At 46.3% G+C, this 17,490-nt stretch overlaps 1 protein-coding gene across 2 annotated transcripts in view; it reads left to right on the forward strand.

Moving 5' to 3' along the window:
- The window catches only part of R3HDM4 (R3H domain containing 4), a 240,082-nt gene that overhangs the window by 125,753 nt on the left and 96,839 nt on the right, over positions 1–17,490 (forward strand). For both annotated transcript variants that reach the window (XM_069217441.1, XM_069217440.1), the window contains one exon: positions 9,048–9,133. In XM_069217441.1, the coding sequence (XP_069073542.1) occupies positions 9,048–9,133 (86 nt within the window). The remainder of the gene's footprint in view (positions 1–9,047; positions 9,134–17,490) is intronic.

The raw sequence follows: 17,490 nt of genomic DNA on the forward strand, positions 1-17,490 counted from the left end.
ACACTGAGCACCTCCAGTATCCCACCATGCCTCAGTGGTGAAGGAGAGGTGACAGTTGGTTCACAGTTAGAGCAGTTCTTTTTTCTGGCTTCTTCTGAGAGGATCCTGGAGCATTGAGCTCTCAGTTTTTCTGAGTTTTTCTAAGGAAAATATTTAAAAACAGCGTTTTTTCTACCTTCACTCGACATTTCACACCTTTGTCTGAGTCAAGGGATTTTTTCCTGACTGGAAAATGCCTTCTCTTTTTGTGAAGTGCCCTTCCTATGGGAAGAAGAAGGCCCAGTCTGATCCACACTCTCTCTGTATTGTGTGTTTGCCTCAGAGTCACTGCCCTGACACTTGCAGACACTGCAAGAACATGTCAAAAAGAACTCTGAAGGACAGGGAGAAGATCAGACTTCATGGTCTTCATGAGAGGCAGAAGACATCGTCCTCTTCGCTTCCCAGGCAGCCAACAAGCCATTCTCAGGAGAGACTTGCTAGATCAACGTCAGCTGGTAGGAAGGTGCCTGTTTGTTCCCCGTCGACGTCATCGCTGCCACTGTCACATCGTCTTAGATCGACGTGAACGGCGACCCGACTGACGTTGATGGATACGACGTCGAAGGTACATAGCCATCATAAGGGCGGATCTTCGTCGACTGCAACCCACAGACCGACGTCGAGCCAGCACCGCCATGCTCATTCGCCGTCGAAGGCCTCACATCCCTCGACGGCACGGAAGACGACGTCGAGATCGCCTTAACGGCAAGAGCAAAGACATGCGGCGGCCCATCACTCGACGGCGAGGCACACGATGTCCAGCAGGTCGCGGTCAAGGGACCACTGGTCACCGTAGAGGCGCTCGATGTCGAGACCAGAGCAGTCCGTGGCACTCCCTTCGTTGAATCTTTCGACATCAACACAGGTGTTGCCTATCTCACAAGGAGAACAGCATCCGCTACCGCCGGCTGATAAGAACACTCCAACAAGTCCATTGGTCTCCATAAGAAGTGGTTCGTCTGGGCGGTCGAGAGTCGCATCGTCTGGGCACATCTCACCCATCAACCTATCGCCAAGGTGGTTGGATAGTGTTAATAAAACGACTGCTTCTCCAGACTCGCAATACTCGAGAATGTACTCACCTTCGGCTTCTCTCCCGAGGACACCATCGCCAACAGCTCGTTCGGATTCTCGCCAGTCTGCCACTAGGCTTCGGCGCGCTGCAACAAGATCTCGGAGCAGGTCACGCTCCCAGAGAAGATCCAGATCAAGATCACGCCGTCACAGAAGGTCTCCTTCTTGGTCCACATCGTCTGGGTCTTCAGTAAGAGGGTACTCCCCGACTTTAACGGATTCTCCACCAGCTAGAGTTTCCCCGGTGGACGACATCACAACTTTTAACGAGGTGCTTATCAGGGGAGCACAAAAGCTGAATATTGAGGTCCCGGAGCCTTCAACCTCCTCATCCGTAATCTTTGAAACCCTGCAACACAGGGCGGTTTCAAAGAAGTTAGCGCTGGTGCCTGGTCTTCTACAGCCAACCATGGACACTTTTTTAGCACCAGCCAACCTCCGATCAGCTCCTGCTAGGATCCTAAAGTAATACAAGGTACCTGATCAAGATCCTTTGTTTCTCAGAACTGATCCACCGCCAGACTCAGTCATATTGGCCGCAGCCCAGAAAACACACTCAATGGCATCATCCTCCACGGTTCCACCGGACAAGGAGAGTAGACACCTGGACTCTCTGGGGAGGAAGATGTGTGGCACGGCGGCTTCAATGATGAAGGTCTCCAGCACCTCCGCACTCCTAGGCAGATACGATCGGTCACTCTGGGACTCACTGAGCAGGTTTACAGAAAAGCTGCCTAGAGAGGACAGGCAGGATTTTCAGGAGATCCTTCAGGAGGGAAGTCTGGTCTCCAATCATGTCATCAGTGCGGCAGCAGATGGTGCAGACTTAGCAGCACGTGGTTACGCGCATGGGGTGTGTGCGAGAAGATCTTCCTGGCTAAGACTCTCAGGATTGAAGCAGGAAGCGCAGCAGCGTATCCTAAACCTTCCATTTAACGGAAACTCACTATTTGAAACCCACACAGATGAGGAGATGGTGCGTATGAAGGCGGAGGTGGACACCATGAGGGCAGTGGCCCTCGAGAAGGAAAGACTATGGGCGAAGATATAGACCTTACGACAGGCGCCCGTTCCAACAGAGGGTTCAAACCCCTCATTGGTCCCAGAGGCCACAACAGAAACCAGGGATTCCACTCTTCAGTCTCGTAAAGCCACAAGAGACCGAAGGTCAAGCAGACCTCAGCAATCTACCCCCAAAGCTCCTGCAAAACAATGAGGATTCACTTCCCTTAATACCGTGCACCACACCGGTTGGGGGAAGTATCACAGCATTCATTCAGGAGTGGCGTGGCATAACAAAAGACAAATGGGTGCTGAACATTGTAGAGAATGGGTACTCTCTTCTTTTCCGGCAACCTCCTCCTCACTTGCCACTAACCATATCCAGTCCAGCTCACATGAGCTTATTACGCAAAGAGGCTCATACTCTGTTACAGAAAAAAGCAATAGAAAAGGTTCCAGTCGCCCACAGAGGGGTGTACTCCCGCTATTTTCTTGTAGCAAAGAAGGGTCGGGAAGGAGCTTTCAGACCCATTCTAGACTTGGGGCTGCTGCACAAGTACATAAAGAAGCAAAAGTTCAGGATGCTGGCTCTCCACCAGATTGTCCCTCAATTGCATCGAGGAGACTGGATGTGCTCCATAGATCTGCAAGATGCGTATTTTCATATCCCGCTCATTCCCAAACATCGGAAATTCCTACGATTTCTGATAGCCTCCCAACACTATCAGTTCAAGGTGCTTCCTTTCGGCCTAAAGTCTGCCCCTCGTGTTTTCTCCAAATGTGTAGCAACAGTAGCGGCGCATTTAAGGAAGCAGAAAATGTTCATTTATCCATACCTAGGCGACTGGCTACTGAAAGCCTCGTCTCCGGAGCAGGCAAAAAACCATCTGGACATTGTGCTCAGTGTTTTCGGATGTCTAGGTCTACAAGTCAACTACCAAAAGTCTACCCTCATCCCAACACAAACCCTCCACTACCTGGAAGCAATACTGAATACAGAGCTCGAAAGAGTGTATCCTTCGGTGGAACGACTGTTATCAATAAGGAGGAAATGTCAAGACCTTCTGAGTTCCCACGCACCTACGGCCCGTCAGGTGACATCTCTGTTGGGCTCCATGGCCTCTTGCATTTTCATTGCTCCGAACGCCAGATTGCATATGAGGCCTCTTCAAGAGGCTCTGGAGAACAACTGGAACCAGCACACAGGCCATTGGGAGGACAGAATGCGTCTTCCGATAGGAGCATGACAATCGTTACGATGGTGGATGCACAGACATCACCTGTCAGTAGGAGTTCCTTTTCGTCAGCCGATCCCGTCCGACACTCTGGTAACGGATGCGTCGCTTCAGGGCTGGGGACCTCATCTGGGTTCCCTTCAAGCTCAGGGCCTGTGGTCCAACAAAGAAAGAGCGTACCACATCAACCGGCTGGAGCTCAGAGCGGGTTCATCTGGCTCTCAAGTCTTTTGCTCCATCGATTCAGGGGAAATCTCTCCTAGTACAAACAGACAATACGACGACAATGTATTATCTGAACAAACAAGGAGGAACGAGATCCCTGCCCCTGTCTCGGGAGTCTCAGGCCATTTGGCTTTGGCTCTTAGCGGGGGAAATCTCTCTTACAGCGATTCACCTCCCAGGGCAGCAAAACGTGGAGGCGGACTTCCTAAGCAGAACCCTCGGACGCCCACGATTGGGTTCTTCACGACCAGGTCGTCGAAGACATCTTCGCTCAATGGGGTCGGCCTCAGTTAGATCTCTTCGCAGACGAGGTAAACAAGAAATGCCCAGACTTCACGTCCAGGGTCTACCATCCGGGGTCTCGAGGGAATGCCCTGTTGATCGACTGGTCAGAGATATTTCTCTACGCCTTTCCACTGATTCCCCTCATACCAGCTGTGATAAACAAACTCTACAGATCCAGCACCAGGATGATTCTCATAGCCCCGCAATGGCCTCGTCAGTTCTGGTACACGGATCTCCTCAACCTATCAGAACAACCGCACAGAAGGCTGCCGTGCAGACCGGATCTCCTTTGCAGGCTGGGAGGCAGGATACTTCACCCCAACCTTCCCTCTCTGAGCTTGACGGCATGGCTCCTGAATTCCTGCAGTATGGGCATCTAGGGCTCTCACAGGAGTGCATGAACATCTTAAAGGAGTCCAGGCGACCTTCCACGCGGCGTTCTTACGCGTTCAAGTGGAAGAGGTTCTTCATATGGTGTCGTCAGCAAGGTCAGAATCCTATTCTGGCTCAGGAGCAGGTCATACTGTCTTACCTGCTCCATCTGGCGAAATTGGGTCTGCAAGTGTCATTTATTAAGGTACATTTATCTGCCATTACAGCCTATCGTAAGTCACCTTCTCAGGAATCCTTTTTTACAAGACCAGTAGTCAAGGATTTCTTAGAAGGTTTGAAGACGGTTTTTCCACCCTTTCGAAAACCCTCTCCTCCATGGGAACTAAACATAGTATTATCTAGACTCATGGGCCCTCCTTTCGAACCTATCCACAAAGCTTCTTTGCAACACCTTACGTGGAAGACTGCTTTTCTCGTAGCCATTACTTCAGTGAGGAGGGTTAGTGAAATTCAGGCTTTGTCCTCCAAGGAACCGTACACGGTTTTCCATGAAAATAGAGTGCTGCTACGAACTCATCCATCTTTCTTACAGAAGGTGGTGTCGGTTTTTCACATTAATCAGACTATTTCACTACCAACTTTTTTCCCCATTCCGGATACTCCGGCGGAGAAAGCTTTACACTCTCTGGATTTGAAAAGAGTGCTAAAATTTTACTTGGATAAGACCAAATCGATTAGACGATCTCACCACCTATTTGTAAATTACGGTCATATGAGAACAGGTGATGCAGCCTCAAAACGAACAATATCTAGATGGATAGTTTCATGTATTATTACTGCATATCATTTGGCTAACAAACAGTTATTAGCTAGGCCTAAGACCCATTCGACAAGAGGAAAAGCGGCTACTGCTGCCCTCCTTAATAATGTTCCAATCTCTGAAATCTGTAAGGCTGCTACATGGAAGTCTGTACATACATTTACTAGGCATTACTGTTTGGACTCAGGTGCCAGATCGGACGCTCAAGTTGGGCAAGCGTCTCTGAGAAATTTGTTTGCATAGTGTATATCTTTTCCTGCACTTCTATTGGACAGTCCGCAGAGATAGGGGATGGGCTTGCTAATCTATTCAATGTTTGACTATTGATGAGGATCCCCTGGAAGAGAAGGATAAGTTACTTACCTGTAAATCCTAGTTCTCTTCTAGGGGTATCCTCATCAAAGTCATAAACAACCCACCCTCCTCTCCGGACGCAAGTCTCCTAGAAGTGCAGGACAGACCATCTCTCTAATCTGTTGGATACGTTGTCACGTAAAAAAGAATTGACCTAACTGTGAACCAACTGTCACCTCTCTTTCACCCCTGAGGCATGGTGGGATACTGGAGGTGCTCAGGGTCTCAAAGGCACGGTGCCAGAATTTTATGGTTCTGCTGTGTTAACCTGCATGCAGCCTATTGGGTAATAATGCTCCATTGTTTTCAATTTAGTTTTTTCTCCCTTTTCACTGATGTTGCTACTGCTTCTTTCCCTGGGCCCAGCTTATGGGGCTTTGAAAAGTTTTTCTCTTCTTGTAATTTTGAAAGGGACTGTTTAAAAAAAAAAAAAAAAAAAAAAAACTCCATAGAAATAAAGCATTTTAGCCTGTTTATAAATATAGTCTGCATTGCTGTTGTACACACGTATACATGAGTTTGGTATGAAAATTGTCTACAAAAAATGCTTTATATATATTTTTCATGCATATTTCATACTTTTACATGTGTGTATTTTATGTATGCTCCGGGGTCCCCGCACGAGAGCGGGAATATTCAATGTTTGACTTTGAGGATACCCCTGGAAGAGAACTAGGATTTACAGGTAAGTAACTTATCCTTCTGCTCTCTCTTCGGTTTTACAGAAATGTTTCAGTCGGAGATTTTTTTAAAGGAAAACTCAATCTATTTAGGCATTTTTAAGCTGTTCGCACTATAGGTCCACATTAGATTAGCAAGTACTTCATAATTTAATTCACTCCCCTGGTCGGGGTGATAGAAATTCAGAACCCTGACATTTATTTGTAAAAACGCTTAAGTAGCCTTGCTGGCATCATTATCGGCTCCTTAAGATATAACCAAATCTTCTACAGCCCTGGCACCTCCAGGCACCATCGTCTACATTTTTTTCCATATAGATTCATTACATTTTCTCAGCACCCTGACATTCAGTCTTGGACTTTCTTTTTATGTTCAAATGTTTTTATTTCTTTATAGAGGAACAAACAACTTGCATGATAGCCTCTTTTACGAGTTTTTGCCTCTCACAAAGACCAGGTTTAAATCACGTCCTGTTGCAAACAGTTCTTTGCTTGGGGTCGCAACATGACTCCAGGGCCTGTAATGACTGTGCCCAGATGAATCTGAAAGCCACAGGAGACCGTGAGGCAAATCTCTAAGCTGTCAAACATCAGGAGATGTCATGCAGTGACCAGTCGAAGTTGAAAGGAAAGTGTTGCTTCCGTGACAGATCATGGTCCCTGTTGAAGTCGGTGTGCTATGTGGTCTCAAGTCCAAATTCCTGAAGTGCAGATTATGAATCTGGGTCCAATGTAAACTAAATTTCCTGGTTCATCATTGATGTTGCAGCAGATGGACAACTATAAGGGCGACCGCTGCCAGATTGACCTGCTTCAAAGTAAACTGCCTGAGGTGGTGGTGTTTGTTTAGTTGTCGGCATAGCAAGGGCTTGCATTGGGCATTGTTAGAGGATTTGTATAGGCTTTTTCATTTTTTTTTTTTTTTTACGATTGATGGATTAGCTTTCTTTGCTTAAATTACCTTTTGTGATGAGGTTCCTTCTCTGTTTTGTAGCATTTGTTTCCACCAGAGACCTTTGTGATGACACAGCGGGACTTAAATCTGGTCCTTAACTTTCCTTATGTGCACCCCATTTGAGCCGATGCACAGTTGTCCATTGAGCCTTTTAACATTAAAAACAGTTTTTAATTGGCACTTACATCAGCTCAGTGTCCAAGCAAGCTTCACGTACTCCTAGCTCACCCGCCTTACGTATCATTTTTTCCTGACAAACTGGTTTTAATTGCACAAACAGCATTCCTGCCTTAAGTGGTAATACCCTTTCATGTTGGATAGGCTGTCACCCTTCCGACATTCTTTGCCCTGCCTCACCCTGCGAACGAGGAGGACAGACTGCATCATTTTGATTCCAATAGAGCCCTCAGTTTTTATATTGATCGTACCACAGACAATTGAGTGGATGATCAGATCTTTGAAGTTCCTTTGTAGAAAAAGAAGGCAAAAGCAATACAGAGGTAAACACCTCTTAATGGATAGTACTCTGCAGTGAAATCTGCTATGATTTAGCTAAAAAGCAGTCCATCAAAGGGTTACAGGCTTATTCCGCTTCGCGCTAAGACTGCTACCACTGCTTTAGCATGTGAAGTATCTTTCCTAGATATATGTTGGGCTGCTACATTAACCTCAGTGCACTCATTCATAAAGCTCTACTGCCTTTACAGTCAAGGTGATAGGGATTGGCATTTTGCCTGTGTGGTCCTGTAGAGCCTTTTGTTCTGAGCCATTCCACAGACCCACCACCACGGTGGTACCGCTTTGGTATATATTTACAAGGTGAGGAATCTGCAGTTAGAAGTTTCACCAGAAATAAAGCTACTTCATTCAGTAAAACTCCTTCTGGTGGACACTAACCAAAGGTACGTTGCTGCCCTCTCGCCTCCCCATTCTGTGCAATAATCTCTTTTTCAGCTAAAAAGGTTCCACACTAGAGATCTGTACACTGGTCGGTCCAATTTGCAAAGGGCCCTGCATCTGAGAGTACAAATGATCCTTCGAATGTAGCTGACTTGTGCATACCGTGGCATCGCTTATATGCAGACCTGCTTGTTGAGTCAAGAGCAGAACAACATCTATGTGGAGCCACAAGACACCACTTACTGCACGCAGTAGTACTACTTCAATTTGTCCTCATACAATCTGACTCCTGGGGGAATTTTCACCAGGTGACAAGTCTGCAGTTAGAGTATACACCAGAAGGGACGTTACCAAAGGTAAATAGCTTTTTTTCAGGGCTGATGCTTCGGTATCTGTACAGAGGGATCCATGTCAGTACTGTGGGTCTTGTTTGTTTAGGCCCATGCATTGTCTTTGGCTCCCGCCCCTGTGTGTGCATCTTTCAGATTCAGTTCTGTGGGTACCCCCTACACTTCGGTAGTGAATTTATGTGAGAACTACAGCTAAACATCTGTGGCAAGTGTATCTGTGTGGCCATCACTGGTATTAAAAATGAAGTGTAGCTCAACCTGCAAAAATAAAACCTTCTAGGGGTAGTAGCTTTAGAGAGGATTGTAGGTGAGGCACCTCTAAACGTAACTGTAATTTTGACTGGAACCTTCCTTTCGGGGCAGATAATGTTAATTTCCACTGCCTTTTTCTCTGATTCTATATAGGGAATTCTGTGTGAACAAGTGATACTTAGCTGTTCCTAATGCAGTACATTGAGATACAGTCATGTATTTACTACCAAAGACGAATATGTGCCCTCTGCTACTGACTGGACAGTTGTAGTAATTGAAGGTACCTTGCTTGCTGTTCAAATACATGTTCTCATGATTGGTATTGTGGGTGTGTTTTTTTTTTTTTTTTTTTTACCTATTTAACGTGCAGTTGAAAATATAAATATTTGGCCTATGACCAAACCAGATCCAACAGTAAATCGGCTCCAGTTTTGCTTTAGGTTCTTCTATCCACTCTACTGCTATGCTCTCTCATAGGAGGGTTGCCGGGATTTTTACTGATATATCAAGTCCATTGACGAGCTGCTTCTTCTTTTCTAGAGCATCCTGCTTTCACACCCGAAGAGCGTTTTCAGCGTATCAGTCGCCGCTTGCGCTCAACATTGAAACGCCGACAGATACCGATGGTGAGTTACATTGAGGAGAAGTGCAGTGGTTGATGTGAACGAGATGCTTCAAGTCTCCCACATTAAATAGTGGAGCAAGTGAAGAAGTGTGATTGAGATTTGTGATGATAGATGGAGCAAATATGATCTCCAGCACCCAAAAAAGGACCTTCTGGATGGGAAGACAACAGGAATTCTAGAGTGCAGAACATCTAATAATCAAAGTATTAACCTTGAAGGGATCGTAAGACAGTAAAACATTTGATTGTGTTCTCTGCCCTTAGAGGAAGCATTAAGGGTGCTTCTTCAGCTGCGCAAAGGAATAATATAGCTCTGATCTTATAAGGGCTGTGTAGAATGCGCTTGACAGCATCTGAGCTGCAAGATAAGAATATAGAAGAAAAAAGTACAGCAGCTGGGCAATAATGCAGTTATAGCTAACAAATTTCCAGAAGTGTATATTTGTGGACCAGATTAGCTAGCTAAAATGACAGTGGTCTTTGCATATAAATAGTTGGTATTTTTATTGGGGTGCAGGGTCAGTTTTAACCACTCCTGATCCCCTTTATTTGTCCCTTAGCTTTAATGAGGGAGATTTCAATGTCTTCCATGTTTGTCAGTTTATATTGGTAAAAGGACATAGAGAATGAATACAATTGGTGTATGAAAAACCGTGTGGTGTCACCAATTACACAATAGAAAATCAATCAAAAAGAAGAGAATCTTCAATTTAAGAATTAGGCTTAATTGCTCACCTAATTGGTTCTTCCCCTTAGTAAGATGAAATGGGTGATGGTACTCAATGAAAGGGTCAGTATCATTACTTCTGCGACCCAGAGAAAGTAGGAGGATGAGTTTAAAAAAAAAAAAAAAATGACAAAGCTAAAAGAAAACATTAAAAGGAACCTGCAAAAGGTATATAGAGAGGAAGAGAAGAGTGGTGCAAGAAAGAGCCATGAGGTGCAATCAAGACTAGACGGGCTTGGTATTCTGCAACCCCCAATATTTGCCAACGTGATGGGTAAGCTCCTTAGGCAGTTTGTGGGCCCCTCCACTTAATTTTTTTAAAGTGAAGCCTTGCACAGACAACAACACTTTCCTTTGCTGAACAAAGGACCTTTACAGCTATCTTCTGCCTCTGTCAGGATTAACATTGTCCTGGAATTCATCTTGGGTTAGATTTGAGCCTGATTTTTTAAATTTTAACTGTCCTCTTTTCAACAATAAATCCATAAAAAGAAAATGAAAACTATACTAGCTAACGGTACAGAAAGTTTCAGTTCTATTAAGAACACGGAGGCAAGGATTATGCTATTCTTTCTTCAATTTTAATAATGCAGCAGCCACATTGAGGACATTAACAACTATATTTCCCATAATCCCAGGGAAATTAAGATCAACGAAGTAACCGTTCAACCTTCAAAGGGATGTCAGAGAATGCCATAACCATTCGTGTCACTTCTCGCTATCCTCCTTTCTTCTGGCAACAAAAGCTGACAGTGGAAGATCTCATGCCTGTTTGGACTACTCCGATCCTACAATAATCAACGGAGCAATTGTAAACCATTGGTACTTTTCAAAACGGAACAATATACATCACACAACTGTGCAGGGACATCCCAAAACGTTTTGCCTCCCTCCTAGTTTTTCTGACCTTTTATGTTGGCTTTAGGACTCTGGGCACTTGACCACTTCTGAACAATGCTAATGTGCAAGTGCTCTCTGTCTAAATTGTATTGTAATTGGTTTAGCCATGATTGGCATATTTGTTTACTAGTATGTTCCTAGTAAAGTGCACTAGGTGTGCCCAGGGCCTGTAAATCAAATACTACTAATGGGCCTGCAGCACTGATTGTGCCACCCACACAAGTAGCCCTGTAAACATGTCTCAGACCTGCCACTGAGGTGCCTATGTAGGCAGTTTTAAACTGCCAGTTCAACCTGGCAGGTGCACCCACTTGCCAGGCCGATACCTTCCCTTTTTACTACATGTAAGTCACCCTTAAGGTAGACCCAAGGCAGCCCCATGGGCAGGAGCAGTGTATTTAAAAGGTGGGACATGAACTGGTGTGTTTTACTTCCTGATAGTGATATACTGCTAAGTTTGTTTTTCATCATTGTAAGGCCTGTCTCTTCCTTAGGGTAACATGGGGATTGCCTTGAAATATATTTTAAGCATAATTTCCCATTGGGGGCAGATAGAGATATAGAGTTTGTGGTCTCTAAACTCTCAATTTGAAAATACATCTTTTGGTGAGGTTGGTTTTTAGATTGAAAGTTGGAAAATGGCACTTTAAGAAAGTGGGCATTTTCTTGCTAAACCATTCTGTGCCTCTGCCTGTCTGCTGGAATACACTTCTGGGTCAGCATGACAGTTGGGCTGTTTATGAATTCACCATAGACAGTCACTCAAAGGGAGCTGAGGTGTGCCTTGCATATTTGATGGGTCTTCCTGGGCTAGAGTAGTGGGAGGAGATGACACTTGCACCTGAATAGAGGTGTGTCTGCCCTTACACAAAGCGGTCTCTGCCCCCCCCCCTAGAGTGTGTCTTGGGCCAAGACAGGAAAGGCAAGGTCTTGTGCACTACAAAGACTTTCCTTTGAAGTTTGCCTACTTCAAAGGCAGAAATGAGTATAAATATTGAACCCCTGGCTCTTCAACTTTAGAGTCCATCTGGACTAAGGGCATTCTGCCAGAAAGAAGAGCTGGATGCTGTAGGAGGAACTGCACTCTGCCTGTTGCTGTGCTGGCCTGCTTCTTCTGCCCTGGGAGTGAAAGGATTGGATGTTGCTTTGTACATCCTGCTTCCAAAGGTTCTCTGAGGGCTTGGACTAAGTTTGCCTCCTGTTAGAAGTCTCATGGACATCAAAAACTTCAGCTGCCAGCACCCAGGCTTTCTTGCTGAGAGTCAAGACTTGCCAAGTGGTGCCAAATCCAGTCCCTGGGCCCTTGGAAGTGAGTTCTGGTGAGACAAAGGACATCGACTCCAGAACGACTTTGGAACAGGCACGACTGATCAACTCTGTGCCGCTGAGTACAGCGACCGCTGAAGGCCTGATGCCTCTGCTGCAAGTCCGAAGTCCTGCTACAGCGTGATTCCTGAGTGAATTGTCCCCAGCGTCCGGGACGTCTGACTCCACCGCAGCAGCGGTGGCCCTGTGGTGTGATCGTGACAACGCCTTGTGTCATGTCCTGCTGGATTCAACTACCCCGCCGGATCGTAAGGAACTGACACTCCATCACTGACACCTCATCACCTCCCCTGTAACTGTAAGGAGCTGATGCATCACCTCCCCTGCCTAGCAGAAAGGAACCAGAGCTGCAGCTCCCCAGTAGCAGTAAGGAACCAACACCTCCCCTCCTCTACTCCGTACAGTATCTTTGTTTCATTGTTTTCAAAAGTACTGTACTTTGGGCCCGTGCGACTCAGTGCCCAGCCTGCACTCCTTTGAGAGTGGCGTCGGACTGTTGGGAACAACTCTGTCAAGATGTGATAGCCCCAGTTGGAACTATTGTGTTTCTAAGTGCTATACTGAAGATTAATCTTTGAAAATGTATGTTCGATGGCATCTGTCGCTGTAGATACGCATGTTCTGCAATAGCTCGCCATCTGGTGTTGGGCCGGAGTGTTACAAGTTGTTTTTCTTCGAAGAAGTCTTTCGAGTCACGGGACCGAGTGACTCCTCCTTTTGTCTCCATTGCGCATGGGCGTCGACTCCATCTTCGATTGTTTTTTTTCCGCCATCGGGTTCGGACGTGTTCCTGTCGCTCCGAGTTTCGGAACGAAAAAAATAGTTAATTTCGGAAGATTTTCGTCGGTATTGTTGCGTTCGGGATCGGCGTACTTAGATTCCACACCGCATCGAAGATCGAAGAGCTCCGGTGCCCTTCGGGGTAGTTTTTCGATCCTCCGTCGGGGCCTGGTCGGCCCGACCGCGTGCTGAAGAACGCCGATGGAACGGACCCCGTTTCGTTTCTGCCCCAAATGCCACAATAAATACCCCTACACAGACCAACACTTGGTCTGCAACCTGTGCCTGTCACCTGAGCACAGCGAAGACACCTGCGAGGCCTGTCGTGCGTTCCAGTCCCGAAAAACACTCCGAGACCGTCGAGCCAGAAGACTTCAAATGGCGTCCGCACCGACAGCCCAACGGGAGTTCGAGGAACAGGAAGAAGAAGGTACCTTCTCGATCCAAGACTCAGACTCCGAAGGATTCGACGACACACAAACCGTGAGTAAGACGTCGAAAACCACACAAAGAAACATTTACAAGGCCCAGGGGACGCCACTGCCACCAGGCCATGGCTCCACCCATAAATTCGGTGACCGACCGTCGGCACCGAAAAAGGCCAAAACAGTGCCGAGATCGTCCGACTCCGGTCGAGACACCGGCACGCAGCCTTCTCGGGACCGAGAAAGTACTGGAGACAAGCCTCGACACCGAGATACCGGTGTAGACACGGCTAGACGCCGAGACAGCGGCACCGAAACAGATCGACGCCGAGAGGTTTCGGCCCCGAAAAGGAAAAAAGTCACCTCTGAGCCGAAAAAACACGCAGACAAAGTTTCTACGCCGAAACAAACTGCAAGCGACCCAGCTTCAGGCTCTTATACAGAAGAGCACTCGCTAACCTCCCAAATGCAAAAGCATAGGTTTGAGGAAGAGCTACAAGCAACTGATGTGAACCATACGCAAAAGCGTATCTTCATTCAGCAGGGGACAGGAAAAATAAGCACCCTTCCCCCCATTAGGAGAAAGAGAAGGTTGGAGTTCCAGACGGAACAAGCACCACAACCAAAAGTGGTTAAAAGAATTACACCACCACCCTCTCCTCCGCCCGTGATTAACGTTTCACCAGCACAAACTCCATCTCACTCCCCAGCTCACACCACCATAAGCCAGGGTGACCAAGATCAGGACGCATGGGACCTATACGACGCCCCAGTGTCAGATAACAGCCCGGAGGCCTACCCTACAAAGCCATCTCCACCAGAAGACCGCACCGCGTACTCTCAGGTGGTGGCTAGAGCAGCACAATTTCATAACGTAAGCCTCCACTCAGAACAGGTCGAGGATGATTTCTTGTTCAACACACTCTCCTCCACCCACAGCTCCTACCAAAGCCTGCCTATGCTCCCTGGTATGCTCCGGCACGCAAAAGACATATTTAAGGAGCCGGTCAAAAGTAGGGCAATCACACCAAGGGTGGAAAAAAAGTATAAGCCGCCTCCTACGGACCCGGCTTTCATCACTACACAGCTGCCACCAGACTCTGTTGTTGTAGGAGCAGCTAGGAAAAGGGCCAACTCTCACACATCTGGAGATGCACCACCCCCAGATAAAGAGAGCCGCAAGTTCGATGCAGCTGGTAAAAGAGTCGCAGCACAAGCTGCAAACCAGTGGCGCATCGCGAACTCCCAGGCACTACTTGCGCGCTATGACAGAGCCCACTGGGACGAGATGCAACATCTCATTGAACATCTGCCCAAGGACTTCCAAAATAGGGCGAAACAAGTGGTTCAGGAGGGACAGACCATCTCCAACAACCAGATACGTTCCTCCATGGACGCTGCAGATACAGCTGCACGGACAATTAATACATCTGTAACTATCAGACGGCATGCATGGCTCCGAACGTCTGGATTTAAACCAGAGATTCAACAAGCAGTTCTCAATATGCCTTTTAATGAAAAAGAACTGTTCGGTCCAGAAGTGGACACAGCGATTGAGAAACTCAAAAAAGATACGGACACTGCCAAAGCCATGGGCGCACTCTACTCCCCGCAGAGCAGAGGGAGTTACAGCACCTTCCGCAAAACACCCTTTAGAGGGGGGTTTCGGGGTCAAAGCACACAAGCCAGCACCTCACAAGCAACACCGTCCACTTACCAGGGACAGTATAGAGGAGGTTTTCGGGGACAATATAGAGGAGGGCAATTCCCTAGAAATAGAGGGAGATTTCAAAGCCCCAAAACCCCTACTACTAAACAATGACTCACATGTCACTCACCCCCTCCACACAACACCAGTAGGGGGAAGAATAGGTCATTATTACAAAGCATGGGAGGAAATCACTACAGACACTTGGGTTCTAGCAATTATCCAACATGGTTATTGCATAGAATTTCTACAATTCCCTCCAAACATACCACCAAAAGCACAAAATTTAACAACACACCATTCCAATCTCCTGGAGAATAGAAGTGCAGGCACTATTGCAAAAGAATGCAATCGAATTAGTGCCAAACACACAAATAAACACAGGAGTTTACTCACTGTACTTTCTGATACCAAAGAAGGACAAAACGCTGAGACCAATCCTAGACCTCAGAGTAGTGAACACTTTCATCAAATCAGACCACTTCCACATGGTCACACTACAAGAAGTATTGCCATTGCTAAAACTACACGACTACATGGCAAATTTAGACCTCAAGGATGCTTATTTCCATATACCAATACACCCATCGCACAGGAAATACCTAAGGTTTGTATTCAAAGGAATACATTACCAATTCAAGGTACTGCCTTTCGGATTAACAACCGCACCAAGAGTCTTTACCAAATGTCTAGCGGTAGTCGCTGCACACATAAGAAGGCAGCAAATACATGTGTTCCCATATTTGGACGACTGGCTAATCAAGGCCCATTCGTTCATACAGTGCTCAAATCACACAAATCAGATCATACAAACCCTCTTCAAACTCGGGTTCACCGTCAATTTCACAAAATCCAAAATTCTGCCACGCAAGGTACAACAATACCTGGGAGCCATAATAGACACATCAAAGGGAGTAGCCACTCCAAGTCCACAAAGAATTCAAAATTTCAACACCATCATACAACGCATGTATCCAACACAAAAAATACAGGCAAAGATGGTATTACAACTCCTAGGCATGATGTCATCATGCATAGCCATTGTCCCAAACGCAAGACTGCACATGAGGCCCTTACAACAGTGCCTAGCATCACAGTGGTCTCAAGCACAGGGTCACCTTCTAGATCTGGTGTTAATAGACCGCCAAACTTACCTCTCGCTTCTGTGGTGGAACAACATAAATTTAAACAAGGGGCGGCCTTTCCAAGACCCAGTGCCACAATACGTAATAACAACAGATGCTTCCATGACAGGGTGGGGAGCACACCTCGATCAACACAGCATACAAGGACAATGGAACGTACATCAAACAAAACTGCATATCAATCACCTAGAACTTCTAGCAGTTTTTCAAGCACTAAAAGCTTTCCAACCAATAATAGTTCACAAATACATCCTCGTCAAAACAGACAACATGACAACAATGTATTATCTAAACAAGCAGGGAGGGACGCACTCCACGCAGTTAAGCCTGCTAGCACAAAAAATTTGGCATTGGGCAATTCACAACCAAATTCGCCTAATTGCACAGTTTATACCAGGGATACAAAATCAACTCGCAGACAATCTCTCTCGAGATCACCAACAGGTCCACGAATGGGAAATTCACCCCCAAATTCTGAACACTTATTTCCAACTCTGGGGAACACCTCAGATAGACTTGTTTGCGACAAGGGAGAACGCAAAATGCCAAAACTTCGCATCCAGGTACCCACACAAACAATCCCAAGGCAATGCCCTATGGATGAACTGGTCAGGGATATTTGCTTACGCTTTTCCTCCTCTCCCTCTCCTTCCTTACCTGGTAAACAAACTCAGTCAAAGCAAACTCAAACTCATATTGATAGCACCAACTTGGGCAAGGCAACCCTGGTACACAACGCTGCTAGACCTATCAGTGGTACCCTGCATCAAATTGCCCAACAGGCCAGATCTGTTGACACAGCACAACCAAAAGATCAGACACCCAGATCAAGCATCGCTGAATCTAGCAATCTGGCTCCTGAAATCCTAGAATTCGGGCACTTACAACTTACCCAAGAATGTATGGAAGTCATAAAACAAGCAAGAAGGCCATCCACCAGGCACTGCTATGCAAGTAAATGGAAGAGGTTTGTTTGCTACTGCCATATTAATCAAATACAACCATTACACACAACTCCAGAACATGTAGTGGGTTACTTGCTTCACTTACAAAAATCTAACCTAGCTTTCTCTTCCATTAAGATTCACCTTGCAGCAATATCTGCATACCTGCAGACTACCTATTCAACTTCCCTATATAAAATACCAGTCATTAAAGCATTCATGGAGGGCCTTAGGAGAATTATACCACCAAGAACACCACCTGTTCCTTCATGGAACCTAAATGTTGTCCTAACTAGACTTATGGGTCCACCTTTTGAACCCATGCACTCCTGCGACATACAGTTCCTAACCTGGAAGGTGGCATTTCTCATCGCCATTACTTCCCTGAGAAGAGTAAGCGAGA

This window comes from Pleurodeles waltl, chromosome 12, assembly GCF_031143425.1.
Source record: "Pleurodeles waltl isolate 20211129_DDA chromosome 12, aPleWal1.hap1.20221129, whole genome shotgun sequence".
Taxonomy (NCBI): Eukaryota; Metazoa; Chordata; class Amphibia; order Caudata; family Salamandridae; genus Pleurodeles; species Pleurodeles waltl.